The 18,688-nt window shown below is 40.7% G+C and overlaps 1 protein-coding gene across 8 annotated transcripts in view; it reads left to right on the top strand.

Annotated features, from left to right (window-relative positions):
* DOCK4 (dedicator of cytokinesis 4) overlaps positions 1–18,688 on the top strand; it is a 248,839-nt gene that overhangs the window by 148,608 nt on the left and 81,543 nt on the right. For all 8 annotated transcript variants that reach the window (XM_083698882.1, XM_083698883.1, XM_083698879.1 and 5 more), the window contains exons 14-25: positions 4,506–4,630; positions 5,120–5,282; positions 7,770–7,876; positions 9,266–9,422; positions 10,479–10,576; positions 10,694–10,777; positions 10,871–10,971; positions 13,146–13,227; positions 14,926–15,096; positions 15,711–15,903; positions 17,451–17,578; positions 18,032–18,166. In XM_083698882.1, coding sequence (XP_083555008.1) covers positions 4,506–4,630; positions 5,120–5,282; positions 7,770–7,876; positions 9,266–9,422; positions 10,479–10,576; positions 10,694–10,777; positions 10,871–10,971; positions 13,146–13,227; positions 14,926–15,096; positions 15,711–15,903; positions 17,451–17,578; positions 18,032–18,166 — 1,544 coding nt within the window. The remainder of the gene's footprint in view (positions 1–4,505; positions 4,631–5,119; positions 5,283–7,769; positions 7,877–9,265; positions 9,423–10,478; positions 10,577–10,693; positions 10,778–10,870; positions 10,972–13,145; positions 13,228–14,925; positions 15,097–15,710; positions 15,904–17,450; positions 17,579–18,031; positions 18,167–18,688) is intronic.

Here is an 18,688-nt window from a genome sequence, read left to right as displayed (position 1 = left end):
GTCACACTCGGTTCAATAAGTTCAATAAATGCACAATTACTTTTATCGCAGCCACTCCACTCTTTATTTCTTTTTCCTCCCGTGACCTTGATTTATTGGATTCACTGTGTGTTTTGTCAATAAAGGGTTGAGCTCGGAGTGACAGGGAGAACAATGTGCTCATAATGCAACTGTGTTTGATTTCCATTTTGCTGCTCTGGCAGAAACACAACCAGCACCGGGGATTTAATGTGTGGTAGCTGTCAGGAATACCTGTTTCACTTTTGCTCTACAGGAGAGGGAAACCTGTGCCCCTTCAAAATATTTTATGGGGTTCCAACTTTCATCAGCCCCAGCCAGCATGACTAAATGTCAGGAATGATAAGAGTTGCAATCCAGCAACTTTGCTAACCAGTCATAGTCTGCCAAGAAAGTAGTATGTGTAGTTTAGAATATTCTTTAGAAAACAAAACAAAAGAATCCTAACACTTTACTTTGGAAGACTGTTCCCAAGTCCAGGGAAGATGTCTTTAAAATTTCTGGAGTACAGTGGTACCTCAGGTTAAGAACTGAATTTGTTCTGCAGGTCTGTTCTTAACCTGAATCTGTCCTTAACCTGAGATACCACTTTAGCTAATGGGGCCTCCTGCTGCCGCTGCATGGCCCCTGGGTGATTTCTGTTCTCATCCTGAAGGAAAGTTCTTAACACAAGGTAATATTTCTGGGTTAGCAGAGTCTGTAACCTGAAGCATATGTAACCTGAAGCATATGTAACCCAAGGTACCACTGTATTTAGCTTGTTAGATATTTTATTTTAGGACTTCAATTTTTTAGGGATTGTTGATGATCTTTCTTTTTTTAAAAAGGTGGCCATGAACATAATTCAAGTAAAACAAAATAATTGGGTAGCTGACAAAAAGTGTCCAATTATCTTAAGTTTCCCAACTCTCTTTAAAGGATTGGGGCTCACTTCAGGTAGACCACTGCTTTCGGTGGGGACAAGCTGCTGCCATCACATAACTCCAAGAAGCTTGCACTGACTGCCCATATGCTACCAGGCTTGGTTCAAGGTTCTTGTATTAACTTACAAGGCCCTTAACAACCTGGACCCAGGATATCTTAAGGACCACCTGAATCCTTACATCCCTGCTCAGTCACTGAAGTTTCTTTTTTTTGGGGGGGGGGGTAAGGAGAAGTCACCATTAATCCCCGCACTCAAAGCTCAAATCCATCAGGAGCAGTGCATTCAGTACTGCCGGCCCAATTCTGTGGAACTCTCTCCTATCTGAGATAATAGTAATAATATTATCAACAACAAGAAGAATAATTTTATTATTTATATTATTATTTATATGCCCCAGCCACTTTGGGCAGCTCCCAACAAAATATTAAAAACACAGTAAAACATCAACCATTAAAAACTTGCCCAAAAAGGGCTGCCTTCAGCTTTCTTCTAAAAGTCAAATTGTTTATCTGTTTGACATCTGATGGGAGGGTGTTACACAGGGTGGGAGCGACTTCTGTGAAGGCCCTCTGCCCGGTTCCCTATAACTTCACTTTTCGCACTGAGGGAACCCTCAGAATTTCACCTCAGTGTTTGGGCTGAACGATGGAGGTGTATGCACTCCTTCAGGTACGCAGGGTCAAGGCTATTTAGGGCTTTGAAGGTCAACGCCATCACTTTGGCAGGCTTAGTTGAACTTCTGGTACCTGATGAAGACTTATTTTATGTCAGCAAGCATTTTAAGTAATGTTCTTTATTATTCTTTCTAATTAATTTTAAACCAGTTTTATCTCTGTTTTACCTTTTGTGATCCTGTATGCTGTGCAGAGACTGCAGTGTTAAGTGGTTTGTGAACAGCTGAAATATGTGAATGCGCGTTGATCCATGTACGTGGTGTGTACATGTTCTGGGACCAGGGAGTACCAATTCTACATGGAATGCCAATCTGTGTGACAAATTGTTCACGTTTCCAACCACATTCTAAAGCATATTGAATCATCAGTACTTACCTTACCAGGGGATGGAGGCATTTCGAGATGGCCTACGTTTGTAATATAGGGTTGAATCCAACACAGCTACTGTGTGAGTGCAACATAGTTCCGCTCTCACAGCGTGACTTTCCCTTCCTCTCCTCTCCTCTCCTCTTTGCTACCCTCCCTGTAGGCTGTCACATCTCCTCAAAATTTGCCCCACTGGGTTGGGTAGGCCTCTAGAGCATAATTTGGGGAGTATGTGGGGACTGCTGGTGGGGAGGAGAGGGATGGAAATTCCCATTGTATGACTGAAGCACCACTTGCACAATATTGGAGCCCATAGTTTTTGATGTTGAAGGTGTTTTGTGACAGGGTACAATAGGAAGGGTGTGTTCATTGTATTAATGATAATGTCTTGTGCATACAACATACATTGGAGGGCTGGGCACCATAACAAATTGGGGGTGTTTGTTTGCCTGCCGTTTACACCTATATTTTGGGATATGAACCTGGCTGTTCCTAACTGCTGCAGACAAGATAGAGGTGCCACCATTCTTTTTCGGCTGTGACTCCGATCTGGTGGAACGCTCTGCCACAAGAGACTAGGGCCCTGCGGGACTTGACATCTTTCCGCAGGGCCTACAAGACAGAGCTGTTCCACCAAGCCTTTAGCCAGGGCACAGCCTGACTCCCTCCTTTGGCAATCTTCACAGAACTCTAGCCCAATGGTTGCCATCAATTTGATTTGAATTAATTTTATAATTAAATTATTTTAGAATGCTGTATTATTTTATTGGTGTTAGCCGCCCTGAGCCTGGCTTTGGCTGGGGAGAGCGGGATATAAATAAAATATTATTATTATTATTATTATTATTATTATTATTATTATTATTATTATTATTATGTGAGCACATACAAAGTCTTCTTACCAAGCTTCTCCACACAGGCAGGCGCTATGTTACATCCTTCTCTCCAGCTGTTTGGAGTCCTATGTATTGACCTCTCCCTTTCAGCTTTTTCAAGCCTTTTTAAAATATTCTGTTTCTGCTCTTATTAGGTATTCTATTGGGAACTCCTCCTTTATATATCTACACTCGCTAATTGCCAAATGGCTTTTCTTGAATTGAGATTTGGGCTTTGTATTGGTATATGCATCTCTGGGCAAATGCATGCATGCTTTGTTTAAGATCTAGTATGACTATAACAGATTTACACAAGGAATGGATTATGAAGTTATTTCCAGCTTGAATGAGTCTTGATTGTTTTGTGTCTTTAAGCATAGTATTTCCAGTCACTTTAATATTATCTGCAGCATTAATTAAAATGCTTCCGGCTGTGGAATGATGATTCTGCCCCTTAAAATAATACATAGAAAATTAGCTTCTAAGACACATACTGCTCTTGTCCTTTGTTCTGTTATAGAGCAATTATTGAAACACAGTTCGCTGCATAGTAGAATTAATTTTGTTCATAGTGCCTGTCGTAATATATTTTTATGTATTAAATAGGATTGTAACCTGGTTAAAGAAAAGTTACTTGAAAGCACCTCAGCTGATTGCATGCTCACTCCTTCCTCACTGCACCATACAAACTGCTGCATGCAGAAATAGTTGGCTTAACTAATACCTTCAGCTCCCCTCACCCATCTTTCCTCCTTTTCTTTTCTTTTATGATGGGTGTGTGTGCTTTTTTCAGCCCAAGGACCAGGTCAAGAACTGGCTCACTATCCACAGGCCATTTAGGGTAGATGGGTACTGCTGTCAGCTGATAGGCGTTGGCAGTGGGAACCTTTGAAGTTGTCCATTTGCAAAGTGCATTTGCACCTTTGTGGACCAGCAAAGCTCCCTGCAAAGGAACGATATTGCTTTGTAGACACGGTTTGATTTCAAAGTGCATCTGCAGATGGACAACTTCCCTGGGCTCACGGATGGACACCATCAGCAAATCCCTCTTGGCAAGGAACAACTGGGAGTGCATCTCTCATCCACCCCACTTCCAGGAGAGATGCCATCTGTATGTTCAGCTGATGTGGAAAAGAGCTCTGTGTGCATACATACAGGTGTGTATGGTATAGAGGGACCCTGACTGAGCCAAAGGCCTCCCTCACATACATTGGTATTCATAGTTTTCTACCTTGCACCAATGGAGTCCTATTGCTGCAAGAGTGTTGTTACACCAGCATGGTTTTGACAGTTTAATGTTGTGTTGCAGCAGTACAAGGGGTTTAGGACGAACCTTACCCTGTCCAGTGGGCATGTGCCTGAGAGGGGATCATGCTCTGATTATATGATTCTTGCAGAATGGATCCCATCTCATCATTACTATTCTCTCTCTCTCTCTCTCTCTCTCTCTCTCTCTCTCTCACACACACACACACGGTGTGATTACAGAGTAAATTTTATCTAGCACTTCTTCCTCCTGGGCTTATTACCCAATTTTTTTTAATTTTTTTTGCTATTTAAAGTGAAGATCAAGGCTGTGTTGTTTCTGCTTGTGTTAATCTGTGTTGTTTCTGCTTGTGTTAATCTGTTTCCCTCCATCTCCTGCAGGTGAAATGAGGAATGACTTATATATCACAATAGAAAGAGGAGAGTTTGAGAAGGGAGGAAAAAGTGTGGCTAGGAATGTAGAAGTGACAATGTACATTGTGGACTGTGGTGGTCAAATCCTAAAGGTATTTTTCTTCTTCAAGCTTTCTCCTTAACCTTTCCTATTGTGTATTTTATTCTAAATGGCAACCTTCTGCAATCAGTGACTACCCATAGATTTTATAACAATGTACACAGAATCCAGCTATCCAATAGAGAGAAATATGTACACTAGGTATTCATGGGGTCATAATCACAGCAATCAAGCACACAAATTGCATCTTCTAGTTAGGCCTACACAGCTTGTGTGACCAAGCTAAAAGCAGCCCATAAATTATACCATAGCCTGCTGGACCTTCATAACCTTGCTTCTTTTGCAGTCCCAGGCAGGCCAAAAGATAAATAAATGAGGGAACCTTATTGAGCCTTTGCTTGAGAAGGTCAACTTTGCTTGAGAAGGTCAACGAAGGGTTGGCAATGTTCCGTAGATGCTTTTGACGTCTTTGTTCCAGAGTCCGTGTTAATTTTGGCTCTAAAGTAATACCTTTAACCTGCTTTCTTTCTCTCTTCATCAGGATTTTATCTCTTTTGGCTCTGGAGAGCCACCAGCCACTGAATTTCACTCCTTTGTGCTTTACCACAACAACAGTCCCCGGTGGTCTGAGCTGCTGAAACTTCCTATTCCTGTGGATAAATTCAGGGGAGCTCATCTTCGCTTTGAATTCCGACACTGTTCCAGTAAGACCTATTCATAAGTTGTAGCGCTTTGGAGTTGCACTAGGCAGTCTCGGAGCTTTTCAAATGCTTTTCGTGCACACTGACTTAAGACAGATTTTCTACTCTTTGCAGCTTACTGGGAGAGGGAATCACATTTGAAAACCAGCTATCCACTGGCATTAACAGCTTTGCCTTAGCGCTATCCTGCAGAAAGGGATGGGTTTTCTTCCATAACTATAGAGTGTATGAAACTCTTTACCAGGCTACAGGTATATGGTAGCTGTAAAGGTTTTCCTCAATATCTCTGCCATTATTACTTGCCTTTCTGATAGTATTTGTTTTACCTAAATACTTTTCACTCCTATGAGGGTTGGATGTAAATGACAATTCTATCAAACACAGTTGAGAAAAAATATCTGAAATTCTATAAGCTAAAAACTTCCTGCCTGCACAGACTGCTAGGGGAAATAATTGGAAGGTTCTAGAGCAGGGGTGTGTTCCTCCAGATGTTGTTCGACTCCCAATTCCCATATTCTCCACAGGCTCCCCCAGCTTTGTTCTAGAGCAGGGGTTCCCCAGCTGTGGTCTGCAGACCACTATTGGTCCACAAGCTTTATTCAGGTGCTCCATGGCATGTCTGTAAAAATACAATTAAAAATCATACAGCACCTAGCATAGCACATTACAAGCAGAAATATCATTACGTGGTCCACCATGACCTTTGGCAATTTCCAAGTGGTCTGTGTGGGGAAAAGTTTGGGAACCACTGTTCTAGAGAGTTGCAAGGGTTGTGGGCTCAAATAATAGAATTATTAGGGAAGTGACATGTTTATTCCATGAGGTAAAACAAGAGCACAGAAATAGGAGCAAGTAGGTGATTTTTTTTCTAGAACATTTTACATTTTTCTTTTCTTCAAAGCAATGTAAGGTGATATTGAAGGAGAGCCACAATTTACAGTTTTAGAAGTCTTTGCCTTCTCTTCTTCAGATCTCTTACATTTGTATGTGGTGAACAAAATGGTCTGAGAATACAGCTTGCTTCTCCTTATCTCTTGCATTCTTGACTGTTGTGGAAAGGGGTTGTTTAAAGATCTCTGCAGGTATTAGCTAGGATCATTCAACTCTTTTAGTGACCTCAAGATCTGACTTTAGATTAGTGTCTAGTTTGGCTAGGATGTCTTTCATCAACTTTTCTTTAAAAAAAAATCACAAATAGTGATGTAAGTGCAGAGTATTGCTCTTATGTTCCTAGCAAGCTGGTGCTTTTAAGCACGCTTACTTGAAAGTAAGTTGTTTTGAATTTGAATTTTCTTGCATTTTAAATATATCCAGAATCAGGGTAAGTATTTTCAAAATAGTTGGTATAATTCTGTGATTTGGATGAGTCAGGGATTGTGCTCAGTAAAGAAAGATGAATTTGAATGACATGTTATTAATTACTTTAGACCCGATGCTGCCACAAGGAAGTAGCTGTGAACATCGTTTTTGGGAATGATTCTTATCCTGGCCATGAACTATTTCCTGCATAGATTTATGCCATCATGTTGGCCTAGTTCACACATCATGAGAAGCTATAGTTCGTCTTCAGCCATGGCTTAATTGTGAATGTACCTCCCCCTGCTGCATAGGTCCCTCTCCACCTTACACACCCACACAACCATACCCACACCCCGTGTCTGTACAACACAAACAAGCCATTGTATGATATCACATTGTCCAAACCTGGACGACAGTTTGTTTTAAACAAACTAACCATGAGCACTAAGCCAGAAATCAAGTTCTTGGTTTATTTCTGACTTAACACTCACGTAGTTTCAGTGTGGACAACATGGCAAGCTGTACTGTGGATTGTTTGAGCTGCCCAGGCACCATGCATGCTGGGAGAAAAGCCGCCTGGGGGAGCTATGCAGCAGGGGCAAGGCACATGTAAGACTGAGACAAACTAGCTTATCCCAACATGGAGATGAGGCCATTGTAAGTTTCCTCCTTCACACTCCCATGCTCCTGGCAGCCTTTGTTAGTCTCAGTTTTAATTGAAGCATGTCCAAATGTGCCCTATCGCATTGCTTTCTGTATGAGTTGTGGCTGTTTGCCGGATTGTGTCCTATTAGTAGTTTTGTAGGTTATGGATTTCTCACTATGGCAGAGGGCCTTCTCTCTAGTGGCGCCCACCCTGTGGAACGCCCTCCCATCAGATGTCAAGGAGATGACCTTTAGAAGACACCTGAAGGTGTCTTCCCTGTATAGGGAAGCAGTTTAATGTTTTATTATGTTTTTATGTATGTTGGAAGCCACCCAGAGTGGCTGGGGAAACCCAGTCAGATGAGCGGGGTACAAATTATTATTATTATTATTATTATTATTATTATTATTATTATTATTTTCATTTCTGACTTTTGGTTGTGGATGAGTGCCAAGTTATATATGCAACTCTGCTTTCGCTGAATCTATGCATTCTCATTTCCAGCCTGGAATATGGTGGATTTTTAATTTATATATGTGTTTCAGCAAAAGAAAAGGGGGAGAAGAAGTTGTTTGGTTTTTCTTTCGTCCCTCTGATGCAGGAAAATGGAAGGACACTGCCAGATGGCACTCACGAGCTCATTGTGCATAAGGTAATTTCCACTGGAAAGCAGAGGGAAATGTGATTTATTCAAGAGAAATACTCCAAATGCCTAGGGCTGCCCTTAGATTTAGGCAGATTGAATCAGCTGCCAAAAGAATGCTAGGCTTGTCATTGTGCAAAATATCCTCTCATTTTATCCTTTCAAGCTTATGTTATTGGCTCTTTAAATCTTGTTATGCATTTCAATGCAGTACCTCGTACTGTGAAATTTCCTTATTAAATACTGCTCCTGTTTTGCTAACGTGTTGCATCTAGGTTGGCCAAATTCCGAACATTATCTAGAAAGTTTCTCTCTCTCTCTCTCTCTCTCTCTCTCACTCTCTCTCTCTCTCTCACTCTCTCTCTCTCTCTCTCACACACACACCCCTTTAGCCACACTGAAATTTCTGTGCATTTGCACGCACGAAAAAGTTGCCTGTGTATCTTCTCCCTGATAACACCGCTTGTGCTTAGCAACGGTGTGTGTGTTTTTCCCAGTTGGTCAGAGCAATGAAAGTTGTATGATTTAGGCAGTTGATATGGGCTAGAGCTGAGGACACCAAGGGCTTCTCCCTCTTGTCCTGCTGTTTTCCCTCTGGGAAAACCACTCTTTAACGCTCAATCGGAGCAAACAGCAATTGGCAATTTAGAGCTAAAGAGTGGGCTTTCCCACAGGAAAGGATCGTGGCAAGGGGGAAACCACTCAGACCCATGCCTAGAAAGTGTGGGTCAAGTGGAAAACCACTCAGACCCATGCTTTTTTGGCATAGGGCAAGCGAAAGTGTGTACGAGCCCCCAATATGAAATAATGTAAGGCTGGAGAGAAGAAGATAGCAGTAATCAAGATGAAAGCTTACCAAGGTGTGGACTACAGGGGGCAGACAGGAAGGACCACTTGCTTGTAACTGGACTGAATATAGGAGACAAAGGGAAGAAGACTCAAAGAAAAGCCATAGCTATGTACCTGTTAATAGGATGGATGGTGATGTTAGCAGATAATCAGAGTCAATAGACAGAGGGTGAAGTGAGAAGAAAGGTGTCCTATGTCTTCAGTTTATTCATCATGAGTCAACAACAAAGCATTTGAGTAGAAATATCAGAGGGGCACTTTAGAGTTGTGGGGCTGGGATGAAGAGAGATAGCAGAACTGGGTACTGAAAGTGTGTGGTATTTTATGACGCGGGATGTAATGAAGTCACCTTGGGACAGTGTTTAGAGAGAATATACAGTACTAAAGGGTTAGGAACAGATCATGAAGGAAACCCATTGGGAAGAGGTAATTAGCACATTATGCCATTCTCCAAAGAAAAACAGTTTTACGTGACAGCTTTGTGCTACGTTTTTATCTCATTTTTATATAGCAAGTTGAAATGCAAACTTAACTTAATTATTCCCCCAGTGTGAAGAAAATGTAAGCCTTCAGGATTCTAGTCGCTACCTCAAATTCCCCTTTTCAAAGGGGCATCTCCTTTCAAATAACCACCAAGCAGTAAAAACCACTAAGGAATCATTTTGGATAACATCTTTCCTGTGTTCAACTAAGCTTACACAGAACGGTAAAGTAACATGTTGGTTATTAAAACAGTGTAACAGCCAGTTAATGTGAGGTTCTTGAAATCGGGATATGCTTCTAACATGTCGTTTTAATCTTTGCAAGATAGACACAAATGATATTGAATAAACCATTGGTTTTATCAACACATTAATAAAGGAATTTGGGGGACTATTTAGAGCAAAGCAAAAGCTGACATAGATGGAATGTAGTGAAATACATTTAAAAAACAAAACAAAAACAGCACACCTGGAATCAAAAAGTACTGTTAGGGATAGGTAAACATCCTTGTAGGGATCAGGATACAGTCAGGACTTTGGTGTGGTTATCTGTTAGGGCTAGTAATCTTGTCTATGCATTAAGCACAGCACACCAACAGATCTACTGAAATACAGTAAGCCCACAACTTACATACATTTAACTTGTGTGCGTTAATCTTTAAAGGCTTGGCAAATAAAAATAATAAATAAATAAAAGGGGGGAGGACATCTAGGAAAAAGACTTCAGCAATCCCAGTCGCTTTTGCACTCAATGTGTTATGTGTATATGCAATTTTGGCTATGGGCATGATTACCTGAACGTAACCTCCTCATAAGTTGCAGATGTACTATATGTGGAATTCTTTTTAAAAACACGAAAGTTTGCCAGTATCTATTCATAAGTATGTTTCATTAGGTTCGGTGGGATTTAGCTCCTGATAAGTGCTGTTGACGTCAATGACACTTTGACACTTTGACACGCCTAACTTTTGCTGGATTGTGCCTGTTGCCTTTTCTCTCCCCTCTTCCCACATCATGTAGATCAGGGGTAGCCAACTCCCAAGAGACTGCAATCTACAGAGTTAAAAACTGGCAGTGATCTACCCCCTTTTTGGGGGTTCAGGTCAAAGTTGTTGAGCTTTTCCAGGGGAGCCTAAGATGTTGCAAATCTTTGGGGGGAGCCAGTGATCTACCGGTAGATCACAATTTACCTCTTGGACATGCCTGATGTAGATCAATCAGACATTTGTTGCATCTCTAGCTATACACCGTCTCTGTTGCTCTGTGTCTTTGCTTCATAGGAGACATGCTTGACCTTCTTAAGTGGCGAGCCCACCCAGAAAAAATTGCCGGCTGCCTCTCAAAATTGAAAGAAATAGATGGGTCAGAAATAGTAAAGGTAAAGACTCTTTTCACTGTTTATTTTGCATTCGTAAAGAAATGTAATTTCCCCAACAGGTTATATAATAAAGAACGTTTATTAAATATGTATTTCTTAAATTTCTCTTTCATCAAGTTTCTCCAAGATACACTGGACACTTTATTTGGAATTTTAGATGAAAATTCTCAAAAGTATGGCTCCCAAGTATTTGATTGTTTGGTAAGGTATACTTAATTATTCCCTAGGGTCTTATTTTAATTTTGGATGTTGATTTCCAAAGGCATTAATAAACACCAGTGTTGTTATTCTTAGGTTCACATAATTAATTTGCTGCAGGACAGCAAGTTTCACCATTTTAAGCCAGTTATGGACACCTACATTGAAAGCCACTTTGCAGGAGCACTTGCATACAGGTAAAGGTATATACACCCACCCCACTTCTGTTATTGTGATCTGTTTTATCAGTTTACAATTTACAATTTTTAATTGTTGTAAGCTGCCATGTGACCTGCTGGTGAAGGACAGGCAGTATGCGTAACACTAGCGCAACTAAATGGTTGCACCTTGTACAATGACTGGTCATCTAATTGGCTGAAGGTAGATTAAATTAACTGATCTAAATAAAAGGGCAGTAGATCAAAATAAAAGTCCAATGAGCTGATAAATTGATTGAGAATATATATATATATAGCAAATATATATATATATATATATATATGAGAGAGAGAGACTATCAGCTTGAAATCAGTTCAGTTCTACTATTTCCATTGCCATTAAATGGTTTTCTACCTTTTGCCATTATGCTGTGTAATGTATATGTGACCCTTAAAACAAACCCTAACCGTGTCCTAACACCTAGAAATACCATATTTTTCGCTCTATAAGACGCACCAGACCACAAGACGCACCTAGTTTTTGGAGGAGGAAGACAAGAAAAAGAATATTCTGAATCTCAGAAGCCAGAAGAGCAAGAGGGATCGCTGCACAGTGAAAGCAGCAATCCCTCTTGCTGTTCTGGCTTCTGGGATAGCTGCGCAGCCTGCATTCGCTCCGTAAGACGCACACACATTTCCCCTTACTTTTTAGGAGGGAAAAAGTGAGTCTTATAGAGCAAAAAATACGGTACTTAAATGTAAAACGTAAGAGGAAATATTTAACTGTAAAACGTAATTGTAAAACAACCAGGACTAGATTCTGATTTGTGGTGCGTTTTAAAACCAGTTTCCTGGTTTGGATGTTGTGGTGGTGGAACTGGCTTAACAAACCCTGGGCATCTTCAGTGAAGTTGGGTGCTCAAGGACAAAAGGAGAAAGACAAGGAGGAAGTGCAAAGATACATGGCTCATTCTCTTCCCTAGTTACAGGAAGGGAGGCTGTGAGCGGTCCAGTCAGTTTCTAGGTGGCAGATACATTTCTGGTCTCAAGTTAGGAGGCCCCAATGGGAAGATTTCCCATGGCTAGACAGTGGTATTTGTAAATGCCTTTTGGGGCAGTCCTAAAGCTGTGCCCCTCTTGGTTTCTGGAGCACATAACCAGATCAAGGCTATTTCAAAAAGAAACAATTAGCAGATCAAAGGAGATAGTTGAAGGAATGCCTTCCTATTGTTCTGGGTGGGAGATACATATCTACGTTAGACAGATACATCCTGCTTCTCTGTTGCCTTGGGGGCTACACATAAATTTACCACTTAACATACACGCTGTGGACACAAAGCTTAGATTGGAGTCTCATGTAAAAGGGGAAATGCATTAAACTTTACAGCCCTTGATCAAAATCGGCTCCCAAGGAAGAGATATTTATATCTAAGGACGCGCTTTTTGTCACAGAGTGTAAATTTAACCGTAGGCTTTCTGGATAGTTGCCAGTATTTTGTTTGTTAAATTTCCCTTGCTAGGGATGTTTGCAAATTTTCATAGCTAGCCAAGCGCATTGACCATAGGGACCTAAGACGCTATCTTGCAATGAGTCAGATCGTTGGCTCATCTAGTTTGGTCTTGTCTACACTTAGATCAATCTTGCCTTTGCTGACTGCAGGAGGTCTTCAGGATTTCAGCCAGGAGTCTTTCCCAGCCATATCAGGAGATGCCAGGAATAGAATCTGGGACATTCTGCATGCAATATGTATTCTCTTTCATTGACCTAGAGTCCTGCGTCTAAAGCAAGGTTTCCGAAACTTGGGTCCCTAGCTAGCAGGACCAGTGGTTGGGGATGATGGGAATAGTAGTCCAAAAACAACTGGAGACCCAAGTTTGGGAAACTCTGCTCTCAAGACACTCCTGTGAAATGAAACTGTAAACAACAAAATCATTTTTTTTCTAAGTATCCAAAAATATAATGGGATCTTCTTTTGTATTTGCTCTTTAGTGGCATTACTTTGAGATTCCAACCTAAGCTTGCCATCTAATATTCATTTATCTGGGACATTGCAGCACTGTATTGAATGAAACTTAGTTTAGAGTAGATACCTCTAGGACTGCACTATAAATTACTTACATTATTTTGATCTGTTTTAGACGTCGTGTAATCCAGTGTGTTATTTAAGTCTTTCACACTTCAGCCTGGAAATAAATTTTGTGTTATACTCTAGAGACCTCATAAAGGTGTTGAAGTGGCATGTTGATCGGATAACAGAAGTGGAAAGGCAAGCACACAACCAAGAAGTATTAAAGGTAACACAGTTTGTCAGGGGAGTGTGTAATCTTGCTTGTATCTCTCTATATCAACATGAATTTATGCCAGCTGAAGTTACTGAGACTTGGAACTAAGATAGTATAAGGTTGTGTCTGCTTGTGCAAGGGCACTTTTCCACTTTTCCTTTTAGTGGTAGGCTCCATACATCCTCTAAATTTGTCTTTGAAGCATCAGATTCCCTCTGGAGTAACTTTTAGGAGAAGGATGCAGTTGGTACAAGGATAATGGGACCCATCCTGCTGCGAGTGTGTGCAAGGAAATGCTTTGTGCATTGGTTGGGTGGTGGTGGTTTGAAGTCAAACAGCTGGTGTGCACATAATACTAAACCATGGGTGAGCACTATGTGGACAGTCCTTAATAACTAACCATGGTTAGTTAAACAAGCTAGCCTCATAACCCATGGTTTGAAGTTGTTTTGTTTCACAACTAAGTATTGTTTGCTGTAAACCAAGATTCCTGCTTTGTGCATAATGCTAAACTGAGATTCTATGAAACGGAAATGAAACCTGGCAGAATTCATCCTTTTGACTGTATAGGCAGAGTAGGCAGGCAAGTGGAGTTGATAAGCCCAACCCTTTGCCTGAGCTCATTGAAGCTCATTTGCATAGCAACAAACCATGGTTAATTGCTCTTAACATGTAAAACTAAGTACATACTCAGCTCACTCACAGAATGACACAACCCTTTTTGGAAATCTGGCATGCATGTAGAAAGTAAAAATTCACGTGAATTTTTGTCCATTTGTATTTGTTTGTTTCCATGTTAATAATGCAAGCCAATTTATGGAGTTTTAGACTTAGCTAAAACCTGTGTTAGATGTCCTTCAATGACTGATATACCCAAAATACGTAGCTCTCATAATTCCATCAGTGATGCAATATAATAGCATTAGAACAAGAAGAAGCTACTAAAGTTCCATAGATGTATGGATAAGAGCATAAACCAGCGCTTGATGCTGTCAATTAATTGTAGGACATAAATTTTAAAATACAGGAGCAAATTGGCTAACATTTTGTATTTGATAACCGAAAGTAAACAATTTTGCCATCATTTCAAGGGATTTGCATTTATTTTCCTGGTGAAAAGATTGTGAATAAAAGAAAATTGCTTAATAGCTTTATAGACACAAACTGTTCAGCTCAGAGGATTTTTTAAAGGTTTCATTATGATAAAGAGATCATATAACAAGTACAATGACATTATAAAACACTCCAGTAAAAATTAGCTCTGATGATTTTGAAAGTTTTTGGTCCCCCCCCCCCAAATTACTTCATACTAGAAACCAAAAAATTAGTCACATAATGTGAAAGTACAGAATGAACTGGGCATTTATGGGTCACGGCCTATAGCAATGATTGGAGAAAATTCTTCATGGCCATGATTCAGGGCCATAATGAAACAGATTTTTGTCCAATAAAAAAATCATTCACTGAAATAACATGAGGTTCTGTTCAGGGATGTGGGTGTGGGGGCCGACTGCTGGTTCCCTTCAGCTTGCTATTCCTTTTTCATATTAGTTTTTCTTCTGACTGCAGAGAGTTCTGTTCCTGGTATAAACTATTCCATTGCCTGGTTTATTCTTTGCTTAAACAGCGACTATTCACTTATCTCTGAAACCAAGTTTTTATTAAGAACCAATAATGCAGACTTGTATATTTCTCATTCGACATGTGTAGGCACAAGAATATATATTTAAGTATATCATCCAGTCTCGGAAGCTGTTCTCTCTTGCTACTGGAGGGCAAAACGAGGAGGAATTCTGCTGCTGTATTCAAGAGCTTTTGATGTCTGTGCGATTCTTCCTTTCCCAAGAAACCAAAGGGGCTAGCGCTTTATCTCAAGCCCAAGTAAGTTAATAAGCTGTTGCACTACACTGTTGCCGCTGTTCACGCTGCCTGGTCACAGATACGGGGGAAAAGCAGCCTTGTTCCTTATGCGATAAATTTACTGTTTCTTGCTGCTATGACTTAGAACGTGCTTCATTTTGTTATTGACATATTGATAGCAGAAGTTGGGTTCAGACATCTGGCTGCATATTTTCCCCTCTATAGCAAGCTTTTGGCCCAAGCTAGCAGATCTATGAGATCATTTTGTTCCACACTCACTTCTAAGAATATTGTCAGACTACCTGATTGTATTTTCTGCAAGTAGCTATGGATATTTTAAGTACTGTTCCCCTTATTCATCTTCACCATAGCCCCATTCGCTTTCTGGTCTTCAGTTTAGGACTGCAGTTAATTAACGATAATGCAATTTGCAATATCACTCATTTTAGAAAAATAAAATAAAAGCAATTCCCTCCAACCCCAAGCCGAGTTCTTCTGGCAAAGGAGATAATTTACGAAAGTTTTAACAATAGTTTAAAGTCAGATCCCATCCTTATGCTCAGATTTCTTACCTGTCCCAATTTCTTTAATCTCAAGTTCATAGTGTATTTTGATTTCTCCCCTCTTTTCACTAGGCGGTCTTTCTTGTCTCCTTCCCTGCTGTGTACTCAGAGCTGCTGAAGCTATTTGAAGTGAGAGAGGTTGCAAATTTGGTGCGTGATACTCTAGGAAGCTTACCAACCATCACAAATGCAGATGAATCCCTTCAAGCTGTCAAACTCCAGTGCATTGGGAAAACAGTAGAGAGCCAACTGTACACGAACCCAGGTAGGATGGCAAGCACATGATTCATCAGTAGTTGAAGCAGCCTCTTGCCTTTGCTGATTATCTGACTCTTGGCCCGACTGGGAAAAAAGCCCTGTTTATAGGTCACTTGGTCCCATGGCCATTGTTATGCCCATTGGAGATCTTTCAAGTGTAGTTGAAAGCACTATTTAATTCCTGTAATTGTTTTTTTGGGGGGTCTATCCCCATTTCTGGGATGCGGGTGGAGCTGTGGGTTAAACCACAGAGCCTAGGACTTGCCGATCAGAAGGTCGGCAGTTTGAATCCCTGCGACGGGGTGAGCTCCTATTGCTCGGTCCCTGCTCCTGCCAACCTAGCAGTTCGAAAGCATGTCAAAGTGCAAGTAGAGAAATAGGTACCGCTCCGGCGGGAAGGTATACGGCGTTTCTGTGCACTGCTCTGGTTCGCCAGAAGCAGCTTAGTCATTCTGGCCACATGACCCGGAAGCTGTACGCCGGCTCCCTCGGCCAATAAAGTGAGATGAGCTCCACAACCCCAGAGTCTGCCACGACTGGACCTAATGGTCAGGGGTCCCTTTACCTTTACCTTTATCCCCATTTCTGCATTGCACTTTTTCTTTGTCCCCCCACCCCCCAATTCCCCTCAGTCCCAACCGGAGGAGAATCCTTTTTCCACCCCTGCCCTGCTTTAAATAAAACTTTAAAATGCTTTCATTTGTCTAAAGTATTCTGGTCTGGAAAAATAAAGCACGAAGTCCTGGGGTAAAGCCGAGACTCGCTGTGATCTGAAGTGTAATTAAACTCCCCTGTCTCAGGGGGTGAAAATAAACTCTTTACAATATTGCAACGATATTTGCTATTGAGTGCGGAAAAATGGCATGGTAAGGGAAGAATTCGTAGGCTGTACAAACAGATTGTTCAAACTTCTAAGACAAAAGAAGCTTTCTGTGGTGAATAGCTTTCTGTTCCAAAGCCAGATTTACCTGCTAATCAGATTTGTATAACACTGAGGGGGGTTTCGTGTTTTCTTCTGCAGAAGTGGAGACAAGTAGTGCCATTGGGTATAGCATTCCGTTTTCTGTGGCATAGCACCAGGTTGGCTCTGTAATGCAGCAGAGTTCATTTATGACTCCCGACTCTTCATTACCTTAGACTAGATATATTATCTCCTCCTCCCAATTCAGATGTTCATAAATCTTTCTTTGGAGATATTGGCAATTGTGATGAAGCGTGATAAAGCTGAGAGATTAAACCCAATCGTCAAGTAGTTGTTTTTGTTTTTAATGCAACACATTGGGGATGTTTTCATCCAGAGAATGTGAGCTATAGAAGGAGAGGAGAGGCTGTAGGTCTTGACATAGGAAATGCTTCTTCTTGTGGGAACACTTTTAATCAAGTAATTCCGTATGTGGAAACTGAAGTAATATAGTGTGGTGTTCTGCATAGTCCCATCCATTGAAAGGACAGGATGATGAAATTGCTTCTTAATTACTTTAAAGGATAAGAATGGATTTGTGGCTGGGATGCCACAAAAGAAGCGCGTTGACTAGTTTTCTTCTTTCCTTCCAGAGTCTCGATATATTCTACTACCAGTTGTTTTGCACCACCTCTATGTACACCTGCAGGAACAAAAAGATCTGATCACGTGTGCACACATCCTAAGCAACATCTTTTGCCTCATAAAGAAAAATAGTTCTGTAAGTAGGAGCTACATCATATGGAATTGACTTCTAACAGTAAAAGGAAAAATCAGTTGTCAGGGTGTGTGTGAAATGATTTTTGTTTCATGAATATGCCACATTGCTCTGCATTTAGTTATGATTTCTCTTGGCCATACATTTGGAAGAACCAGTAGAAAAAGTGTGTTGAATTAGAGATCAGTTAAGGTTGTGTTTGATCTAGGTGAATATTGGCTTTAAAATCTTTTTTAGCTCCCCTTTTTCCTCAACCTGGTGCCCATTGGCCTGAGTCAGCATGGCTGATGGTCAGGGGTGATGGAAGTTTGACTTCTTTTTACTATTTCCTGCTTATTTGCTTCAGAATATTAATTTAGTTTGTTAACATTTGGCTGAGAAAACAATGTATCTGCTTTTCATTAATACTGACCCGAACAGTCCATTTATTCTTCTTTCTTTTTAAACAAACTAAAGGAAAAGTCAGTTTTGGAAGAAATAGATGTAATTGTGAACAGCCTGCTAGATGTGCTGCTTAGAACCATCTTGGAGATCACAAGCCGCCCTCAAACAGCAGGGTCCGCGACAAGGCTTCAGTTTCAAGATGTTACTGTAAGTGTCGCAGTAGAAATAACTGGATCGAATATTTGATTTATGGCTTCCCCTAATTTGTATCTGTGTATAAAAATGGTAAGAAAAGGCTTCTAGCCCCTGTGTGTTGTGTTCATGTGTGCTTCAAAGAGAAAATGGCCATCCGCTTGTACAAAGGGTTCCCGTTGAATTTCAATATTGAGGAATTTGATTGGTCGTGTACACTGCCATGACATCTTTTGAAATGAGTTGGAGGTTTAGAAATAGTCTAACAAATAAATAATAAAATAAAATGTGAGTTCCCCCTTCTCTCCCTCATCTAGCTTTAAAAATTATTATGGCTGGCCTCAGTCCTTGTGGCTAGCCCAAAAACTAGCCTGTGTTCCCTCTGTAGGATTTGCTAAACACGTGGGAGTTGGTCCTACAATGAGCATTTGAGGATCAGGTCTAGTGCTTAACATTAGGAACATAAAGAGAGCCTGCTGGATCAGACAAAAGCAAAAACTTCTCTTGAGTATGAGTGCCAAATTAGAAAATTCATGG

This window comes from Podarcis gaigeae, assembly GCF_964106915.1.
Source record: "Podarcis gaigeae genome assembly, chromosome: 10".
In the NCBI taxonomy this organism is placed as follows: Eukaryota; Metazoa; Chordata; class Lepidosauria; order Squamata; family Lacertidae; genus Podarcis; species Podarcis gaigeae.
Note: the sequence above shows the minus strand (reverse complement) of the source record. Positions and strands in the feature narration are given on the sequence as shown.